We start from the raw sequence: 10,257 nt of genomic DNA, 5'->3' as shown, positions 1-10,257 counted from the left end.
ACCTGTCGACTGGGGGAATTAAGTAGTTTAGTAGACCTTGCCTTATCTATCCCACTGCACCTTTAATCACTCTTCTTGACAACTTAAGTTGTTTTTGTAGATTATAAAATTACGAATATTTTATAATATACTATACAATTACTATATTATTATATACATTTTTTGTTGGGTAAAAACAGGGGTTGTACAGTTCTAGCAAATGTGAAAGTTATTATTTGGTAAGACTATCTTTATTTTTCAGAGATAAATTCATATATTCGTATGGTATATTTCGGTGTTTACTGGAGGCAAAATGGGAAGACATGAGTGGTGCAAGACTTTTGCAAAGATTATACATACATACAGGGGCCTAAGATGTAACTGTGCAATGTTTGGTTGATAAACTCCTGATTGCATAAGAGTCTGTGGACAGACAGATTTGGAGTTTTACAGTCACAGACATTCGTGGTGTTTAACTGAAATTTTATCTGCTACATAAAAAAAAGACAATTTCTGATCTCCAGGGCAAAGAAGATCCATCTTATTTTATCTTATAATGGAATGGTCAAACTACCTCAGGTTGAACTCTCTGCGACCCGTGGAGCAATGTGAAAAACGCATTCAGACATCATCAAAACTGTTTTGAGAATCTGAGTTGAAAAAACAATAAACACAAATTAAATACATCAAAAGTTGATGGCATAACCAGAAGAAACAATTTTATTGGATACTAATGTGCAATGACATGTAACAGTCGAAGACAGTAGATGCAGGAGACGAGCAAATATATCAAAAAGAGGCTCCAGATACATCCAAGAACACAATACAAGAATCCCCCCCCAGAGAGTGTAGTCTTAGAGACCCACATTTTTTAACCAATTGTTTTATTTTTGTTTAGATTTTCACAATCATCTTGTATTTCCTGTCATAAGCCACGGACACGTGTGACAGAAGTCTGACTTTAAAAATCAGGGCTGCAGACTTGTAGAGTGGTTACTGACTAACAGAACAATGAAACCGCTGCTGCTAACACTGTCTCGTTGGATATTTCACTGAGAACTGCTGATCATAGGCCAACATGCTACCACTGAATGAATAATAAACGCTGATGTGGGATGATAAGACAAGAGCATGAGACAGAGAGGGCAGTTTATAACCTATGAACAGAGCTGGAGAGATAAGCCTGTGAATCTAGTGGAAAGGTCTGACTCAAATAAATACTGGGCGAATCATCACATCCTGCTGCCTTCAGTTGCTCTTTCCAGCTTTGCTGAAGCAACACAGCTTTGTTCCGATTCTTTTATCACTTAGATTGTTGCCCGTGTTTTATTTTTTTCTAATTTATGTGGCTATCTTTGGGTTTAATGCGAGTGTGATGGTATCACAAAGCTCGGTCACATTTAGCAAGAGTAAACAGTAACTGTGTTGGTCACATGTACATTCGTGCTTCTCCACAGCAGGTTCATTCTCAAGATAATATCAAAACTTGTCATCAAATGGATCGCTGGATATAACACCAATGGATGTTTGAACTACTGCTTGACTCAGTAAATTATAAATTATTTTGTTCTAGTTGTGTGAATGTCTGATCAGGTCTTTCTGTGGAGCTCTTTGGCTCTGCAGAGAGGGTGATTACTGGAAGTCAAAGAATGAAAGGGCTATGGAAACACACTTGCCATTAGCCCCGGCATACTGACTGCTTAAAAGACTTCTCAGGTTTTCAATATTCAGTTTCACTCCAGTTTGAAGTCTTTTACACTACATTACTGAGATATATTTGACAGATGACAGTACACAGCTACAATGTGTGGGCCTACAAAGCTTCTACTAATTGCAGTGTCATAACAAAACAATGTTGCATTTCAACCTGCCTGCCACATTGACACTTCATGATTTGGATGGTACTGTGTGTAACTTCCATTTCCCACAGACACGCTCATGAGTGCATTAGTGAAACAAGTGGAAACTAAGCTGTCTGTTAACCAGCTTCATGACACCAGGCATCAAGATGTTAGATTAGGTGAAGTCAAATCACCTAAAGAGTCAGATTAAAAGCGCCTCTGTGCCATTTACTGCATGTCTGTCATACTGTGCAAGACCAGTTTTAGACAAATCTTGGTCACAGACACTGATGCATATCAAATTGTGCGATGGATGCATAGTTGATTACAGTGCTGCAATGTTTTTAGAAAAAAATAATAATGACAGAGACATGAGTATAAAAGGTTTTCTTCTTAGTCATAGAGTGGTTTTTTTTTCCTTTTTTCCTTTACAACCAATTGTTTTGGTTTGTGTGTGTGCCCACAAATTTGTTTTCCCCTAACCTTTATTAAAAAATACGACATGTGCCGACTGGTTTATCCTTTACTGTTGTATTCTGAATAACTGCTTTTTTTGAGTAGCCCTGCTGTGAAAACATGGTCCTGGATGTCTGTCTAAATTTTTTGTTTGTGGGCAGTCTGTTGATCAAAGCCCCAAATCGGCCACTGATGGACATGTCGCACAATCAATACCATATTTAGTTTGAAACAACCAAAGAGGATGTACTTCTCATGAATGTCATGTTAGATTTCAGAGCGTGTCACAGCCTCTGTAAACATTTCATCTGAGATAAAGAAGCAACCTTCTGGGCAACAGAAGAAAAAGAAGAGATTGATGTGCGTTGGTCAACTGTCTGAGCAACATCTCCTGAGAGAGCAACTGGAGGAGCTTCTAGAGAGACACTGAGCTACAGCTACAGCCAGACGACAGGGAGTTTGTGCGTGTTTGTTTACAGGAAGAAAAAGCTGGTCTGTTCCTTCAGTCTTTTGGGAACTATCATGTCGAAGTGGGCAAGAAGTGGAAGAAGCTTAATGCTGCGTCCAGTTGATGCTCTTCAGGTCGATGCCTTCCTGACTCATCTCCCACAGAGGACTGACAGACAGAAAGAGAGGCAAAGAGGCAGGTTAGAGAAAACAAGGTTACCATTCAAAATTTTGTATCAATTTTATGAATGTAAAGTAAAATCAGCATCTGCGCGATAGTGTCTGAGAGCTGACTTTACCTCATCTCTCTGAGTCTGTGGACCTGCTCGATGCATTTCTCTGCTGTGTAGTCAACCTCTTCTTCAGTGGTGAACCTGCCAATACCAAACCTGCCACAGACACAAACACGGACATTTAAACCTGAAACTAGAGAACATGAAAGGCTGTTGGTAACCATTCCCTGGTTATCCAAGTTTATAAACAGCTTAGTTTTCTGTGGATTTAATCACTTTGATTGCTAAGTCTGATCAATGTGAAGAAAAGAGTTAGGAAGCTCAAGGAAAATCATTATTAAACTTCTGGGGAGTTGCAGTTTTTATCATAATCCAGGTTACAGGAGGTATTGTTACCTGATGGAAGAGTGAGCCAGATCTTCATCTGCTCCAATAGCTCTGAGGACGTATGATGGCTCCAAAGACGCTGAAGTACATGCACTGCACACACAGACACAAATATTCATCTTTAGAGACTTCATGCACAATCATATGAGGCTTTTGAACTGTACATTAAGCATGTAACTGTACTCTCAATGCTGGTGTTGAAACTGACATTTATGTTAAAAGTGTTTCTGTGAACTTGAGCAGAAGATAGGGAACGAAAAGTCATTCAGGCAAAAGGCATTCAGGACTTTGTGTGATAGGAGAATGATTTAATTTCAATTCCAGATTTAAAAAGTAGCCAACAAAGAGAAGCTAATGTAAGAATGCTACCCTGACCACACAGGTGGCAGGACACTTGATTCATAAATAGTACACAAATCGGTCAACACTTCCATCCTCTCAAAACCATGCCGATTTTCTAACTTTTTGATGCAGTGGGTAAAGTTCCACTCAAAAGTTGGACATATGTGCGTGAAAAAAAGTTTGTATCTGACCTCCCTGATGACAGAGCAACATCCTTCAGTGCCATCAGCAGACTCTCGCCCTCCACGTAGGCAAAAGAAAGGTTGATACAGCCTGAAAACACCCAGACACACAAACACAATCAAAGGCGTGAGTCCAACTTCCAACAAAAACACTTCAAAAACATTAACTTCAAAAATCTTCACTGACTTGTAAATCAATTTTGGTTTAAATTCTAACCTGCAGCAGCAGCACTGAGTTTCATTTCTACATGGAATTTATTAGCGTATTATAAAACCAGTTTAGTTACAAGGAGCACTTTAACACTTTACAGTTTAAGAGTTGGTTTCGAGGTTCAGTTTAGAATTAGGTATAGGCTAGAGTTAAGAAATGTCTTACGCTAATAAATGTCCTCATAAAGACTGCTAAACAAACATAAATGTGTTTACCAGGGTAACGCTGTTCTGGATCTCCATTCATGATGACATCAGGAATCTCAGACATGACCTTCTGGACCAGACGATTAGCCAGCATGGACACCCGCTGATGATCATACTAAACAAACAAACATGCACTAATCCCCCTGAAATGTAGCATCGTCTGGGAAGGTTTTTTGGATGTTTGACTTATTTTACCTCCATCTCCTCCTGGGCGATGCTACAGGCAGCTCCCAGTCCAACAGCCAGTGGGGTGGGGACAGTGCCAGAGCGCAGCCCCCTCTCCTGCCCGCCACCGTTCTGTATTGGCTCCAAACGCACCCTTGGCCTGCGACGCACGTACAACGCACCCACACCTGGACACACACACACGTAGTAAGTATTTTTGCTTTTACACCATTTTACGTGCATCTTTTCAAAGATAATCAAACTCCGACTTTGACAGCTGATAGAAAAAATTAACAGGGAAACTCCGCTGATTTAAAAAAAAAAGAAAAAAAATCTTCATATAAACAACCTACATACTATATACATACATACTTTTTTGCCATCTTTCCTGCTTCATATTTCACCTGCGTGTATTTTGTTTAATTTTTAAAACCAAAACACGTATTTCTGTGGGAAAATTTAGCCATTTCTAGTTTTATACAATTTATATAAAAAATGGAAATGGGCACTGACAAATGAGCTCCACAAACTATCTCACCTGCCTATCGATCGGTTTAGAGTTATGCCACCTACTGGTACTGCTACTAAAGCTGACCTTTGGGTCCGTAAATCTTGTGACCACTGATGGACATCAGATCGATCTTCCAGTCAGAGATGCTGATGGGAATCTTCCCAACGGCCTGAGCAGCATCAGTGTGGAAGAAGACTCCTTTTGAGCGACAAATCTGACCTGTAGATAGAAAGAGTTCAAGCTCATTAATCTGATCAGAGCTCTCGGTTGGGCTCCGCATAAAGCGAATAGTCTGATTTATTCAGTAAAACTGACAAAACTATTTAGATGCGGATATTATGAGTGCGTGATTGTGAGCATTTCATGTGTGTTTGATTTGCTATGCTTACCAATCTCCTTGATGGGCTGCTTGACTCCGATCTCGTTGTTCACGGTCATCACCGACACCAAAGAGGTGTCAGTACGGATGGAGGCCTCCAACAACTGAACACACAAACAAACATGTAGTAAGACTCACTGTAAGGAGCAGACACGGGACACAATAATTCGTGAATTCTGTAACGCTACAAATGGAGGTAAAAATAATAAATACAGGCTTCACTGCCCAGAGGTATTGTAAATATAGCTTCCAGTTTTTAATATGTTCACACAGACAATATTCTGGTTGTTGTCTGCGTGATCTCTCTTTTTGTCTCTGTATGTTTACCTCTAGGTCCAGCAGGCCGTTGTTCTGGACCGGCAGGTAAGTAACATCGAACCCTTCGGACTCCAGAATCCGACACGAGTCTAAGACGCACTTATGCTCGGTCTGAGTGGTGATCACATGACGTTTTTTGGCCTTGTAGAACCGGGCTACACCCTACAGGAGAGAACACACTGGGTTAAAGGGAAGAAAGTTTTAAGATTTTCTCTGATTCTAGCACTTTCTGGAGTTGTGAATCCAGTTTGTGGCTACTGCTCGTTTCTTTTTAGCATTAATTCAATGACCTCATTTATAATTCCAGTAAATCAGAATCGACAGCAGCGTGACTTTAATTTCCTTCCTCTATTCTCGCTGTTATTACTTGTTCTTTGCTACACATGGTGTCTTTGGTAAGGCAATCCAAGTGGACTGAAGTGAAGTAGTTTGTTTCAGTGAAACAGTGAAAACAGATGCTACTTCTTCCTGTCAGCTGACTTATTTGCCTCGTGTGCACAGAAAATTTCTTTTAATTAAATGTTCTCAACGTGGCTGACAAATTCCATTTTTATCACAAGTTTTTGCATTTCAATATTGTATAGTTTGATTCAGAAGAAGCATCCAAATCATTAACAATACAAAGAGTTTTGTTAATGACAGTTTTGTTTTAAGGAGTTTTATTAATCAGTTCACATTCTGAATTTGCTCTTACTGTTTTGTGTGTTTTTTATTTCTCATGTAGTTTATCACTTGGTTTTTTACAGTGTTCTTATTTTGTAAGAGTTGTAGTTTTAATCTGTTGTCTGCATTTTATATTTTTGATCAGTTTTCACCAAAACAAAACCTGTGTGTGTTTGTGTGAGATAAAGTGATTAAGGTCAAGAGAGTAGGACCTTGATAGCCATGTTGTTGGACTCTGTGGCTCCGCTGGTGAAAACGATCTCTCTGGGATCGGCTCCAATCAGATCAGCCACCTGCTGCTCAGAGAGAAAGAAAGGGGAAAAAAAAACACCAAACAGATTCACATGTTTCTAATTTGTGTTTCTAATTTTGAACATGTGTTCTAGTGATGCTCTAACTCCGCCCTAGTGGCCATCACAATTTGGCCATTGAGAAATTTGCTCAAATTCTTATGCGTGGCCATTTTTCCTGCTTTTAACACATAAACTTTGAGGACAAAGTGTGAACAACCAGACAAAAAAATCAGATTTGATCAAAAAATCGTAATTGAGCATTAAGACCTGCAGTGTGAACGTAGCCATAGACATATAGCAACATCAGTCAGTGACTCTCGGTGAAACATGCACATGTTGTAGGTTACAAATATTAATGTCGGAGCGCTGATGCTGAATTCAAACATTCAGCATCAGTGCTCGACTTTGGTGTGCTCACTAGCTTGTATGAGGCCTGCATCTCTTTGCATACCACAGCTACAACTGAGCAAGCCAAAGTGATACATGGACCAGATTTTTTCAGTAAAAGGACTAGATGTTACTGTCCTTTTACTACCTGCAAAGAAAGTGTAAATAAGCACAGCCCACTTTTCTAAAGATGGAGCAGCTCTCTACCTTCCTAGCGGTCTCCATAGCGGATTCACTCTCCCAGCCGTAGGCATGCGTTCTGGAGTGAGGGTTACCGTAGTAATTCACCTGGTAGGGCAACATGGCATCCAGCACCCGGGGATCCTAAAGACACACACAAACATATGAAATAGGGCTGCTCGATTATGGCAAAAATGATAATCACGATTATTTTCACTGAAATTGAGATCTCGATTATTTGACGATATTTATTTAACCCTTTAAGACCTACCATAGAACCAAGTCCGCCAGAGCTTATATTATTTTTTTACATGTTGTAGTGCCATTTGTGGGAGCATTTCAAGTTGCTATACAACTGTTATAGCCCATATTTTAATAATATGTATGCATTATGTCCATAGTAACTACATAAATTGCAAAAAAGTTGCAATAAACTACAAAAAAATTGAAAATCGGTTTTGTTTTTTTACATATATTTCTACTTGGAGAAATTTAAGAGGTTTATCCCTCAAAACTTTAAATACAAAAAAGTTGCAAAAAATAGTTTACAACAACAGGAAATTTATTTTTAGTGTCTTCATAGTTTTATTTTGGAGATACACCAATTTTTATATACACTGCAGGAAAAACGAAAAAACAATCCTATGATGCAAATTTGCAAAGAAAACAGAAGGTGCATCAAAATAAACGATTTCCAGCAGTGCAATTCGAGTTCTAAGCATCCCAGAAACTATTCAGAAAAGTCAAACATGACCAGTATAGGCTTTTAAGGCCTACAAGTAAAAAACTACATTTCCGCGAAAATGACGTCACTTCCGGTTTCGGGCAGGAAATGGCCGACATGTGATAGTTCGTGCTGACGTCTGATTCACTGTGGGAAGTGTTACGAACAGCTGATCGGATCGGCAAAGCGTGTTTCTGGAATATTGTGTTTTTGTTCCTGCAAGCGCTTTCTATGCAGTTTTTGCAAAGCTTTATGTGGAAGGAAACCGTGACCGAGGACAAGCTGATGGCATCAGATGTAAGTACAACTCCTCCGGTTTCATATGCAAAAAAAATTATTGCGCTAGCTTACACGGTTCAGGTTCTACAGGGATTTAAAAATAGTTACACAAAACGGAGTGTGCTGCTCTGACCGGCTTCAATGACTTTAAAAAATAATATAAAATAGTGTGCAACACCACTGAAGTTTTTTTTTTAACCTCTCTTTTCAACCAACAGCAGTCACTCTCCTCTCCAAATAACTTCTGCTTAGCTTTCCGAGCTTCCCTCGGGTCCTCTTAATCAGCGGTCTCCAACCTTTTTTGCGCCACGGACCGGTTTATGCCCGACAATATTTTCACGGACTGGCCTTTAAGGTGTCGCGGATAAATGAGGGAGGGGCTAATAATCGGCTCAGTCATTTTTAATGATCGTTGAAAGCCCAGATCGTAATCGTGATTAAAATTCGATTAATTGAGCAGCCCTAATATGAAACTCTAAGTACAACCAGCTTTATGTCCAACTCTCTCTGACATCAGCTGTAAAAGCCTGTAAAAGTGACAAAGTACTTAGTAACAGTTACCATGGGAGTGGTTGCCTGGAAGTCCATGTAGAGGGGGCGAGGCTCATCCTGTTCATGTTTCTTGATCAACTCTGCAGCATAAATTACAGTATATTTAAGACATTTAAAGCCATTCTTAAGACCACATTAAATTTATTAATGTAAAAAAATGGCATTTAAATTGTTACATTATTACATTCATCGGGCATATTGGGGCCCGATGAATGTAAAAACAAAGAATTACCAGATTTTTTTTAACCTTATTTTTGTTTTTATGAAAAATAAGAGCCACATATGAGGATATTCGTTTAAAATTTCGATAGAACAGTAGCAGTATAATGTCCTCGTAAGTGGATATCAGGCCCTTGTAGAGCAAAATTGAGTATTTTGGTCTAAATAACCCAAAATGTGATGTCCACATATGTGGACGCCAGGTCCTAGGAAGTTAAAATACGAAATTTTTCACCAAACCTGACATGTGTGCAAAATTTCACGAGTTTTTGAGCATGTTAAAGCACTCAAAAAAGGCAATTCATTTCAATGAAAATAATAATAAGAAGAAACAGAGCAGATACAATGGAGCCTTCGCACTCTCAGTACTCGGGCCCTAATAATAAGAAACAGAGCAGATACATTAGGGCCTTCGCACTCTCAGTGCTCGGGCCCTAAAAATGTTGTCAATCTGGCAATGAAGTCAAGAGTAATGTGCATGATTTTAACATTATAAAAAATGGAGAGTGACACAGAGAATATCAGAACATAAAATCTTTTTAAAACAGTTATTTAACAAGATTGCTTCGTCTTGTGCCAGTCAGCTAGTGCTCGTGAACTTTCCGTTTATTAGTGTTTTAATTTAGTATTTTTTAGGTTTTCCTGACCTCACATGGATTTTAAAGTCGTCAGTTAACCTGACAGTTTACAGATGCTGTGAAGTTTCCTGCCTCACTAAACTGCGTCACTTTGGGATTAGCTTCGTGCTAGTTGGTCTTGGGGGAATAAGCTACCCATTTTGCTCCGGGCAATTGTTACCTTTCTGCGGGAAGCTAGCGGCCGTCCGCTCGGAGCTCAGCCGGAGAGGAAGCCACGCGGTTGGCCTCAGCAGCCGGGAGGACACGGTCCTACCCGAGGCAAGCATCTTGTCAGTGGACTGGCTTCAACTGGAAAGCCGCTGACCTCCGTCAAAAACAGCACGCTGTTCGTGCTGAACACCAGCAAAACAGAAAACTTGGCACAGACCAGCTTAACCCACTGGTTCCTACGCAAGAAAATAGAAATAACAAAATATCACTACTTAAACAAAAGGTTAAATTTGAGTGAAGTTCGGTGATGTTGCCGCCTGTCTGTTACGTCCAGGTATAAACACAAATGTCAAGATAAATACGTAACACCGAACACTTCCGTGTGAGACGTTCAAATTAAAAGCTTTTCACAACCATCGCAATGATAAGCATTGCTTCATATAAAGTGGATTATTTTCTAAAAAAGTATATAAAATGCACATATATTTGGATTTTTATCAGTCGGACTGATAGCG

General features: G+C 39.5%; 1 protein-coding gene across 1 annotated transcript; it reads right to left on the bottom strand.

Moving 5' to 3' along the window:
* Window positions 1-672: 672 nt before the first annotated feature.
* On the bottom strand, window positions 673-10,095 carry nfs1 (NFS1 cysteine desulfurase). The gene is made up of 13 exons (XM_080891547.1): window positions 9,753-10,095; window positions 8,745-8,815; window positions 7,208-7,324; window positions 6,533-6,616; window positions 5,667-5,819; window positions 5,350-5,443; window positions 5,045-5,179; window positions 4,480-4,637; window positions 4,294-4,399; window positions 3,877-3,958; window positions 3,353-3,436; window positions 3,023-3,112; window positions 673-2,892 (listed from the first exon to the last, which is right to left on the bottom strand). The coding sequence occupies exons 1-13, from the start codon at window positions 9,856-9,858 to the stop codon at window positions 2,829-2,831; spliced, it is 1,344 nt and encodes a 447-aa protein (XP_080747673.1). The 5' UTR covers window positions 9,859-10,095; the 3' UTR covers window positions 673-2,828.
* Window positions 10,096-10,257: the final 162 nt, after the last annotated feature.

Source organism: Rhamphochromis sp. 'chilingali', assembly GCF_963969265.1.
Source record: "Rhamphochromis sp. 'chilingali' genome assembly, chromosome: 9".
Lineage (NCBI taxonomy): Eukaryota > Metazoa > Chordata > Actinopteri > Cichliformes > Cichlidae > Rhamphochromis > Rhamphochromis sp. 'chilingali'.
This window is presented reverse-complemented; position numbering and strand designations above follow the sequence as displayed.

What these genes read in the sequence shown, in the direction of transcription:
- nfs1 (XM_080891547.1), bottom strand. Translation starts at nt 9,858, where the DNA reads ATGCTTGCCTCGGGTAGGACCGTGTCCTCCCGGCTGCTGAGGCCAACC. An exon ending in CAAGATTTACGGACCCAAAG is followed by an intron (nt 4,638 to 5,044) that starts GTCAGCTTTAGT and finishes GTGTGTGTCCAG; the next exon opens with GTGTGGGTGCGTTGTACGTG. An exon ending in CTGGCTCACTCTTCCATCAG is followed by an intron (nt 3,113 to 3,352) that starts GTAACAATACCT and finishes TGTCTGTGGCAG; the next exon opens with GTTTGGTATTGGCAGGTTCA.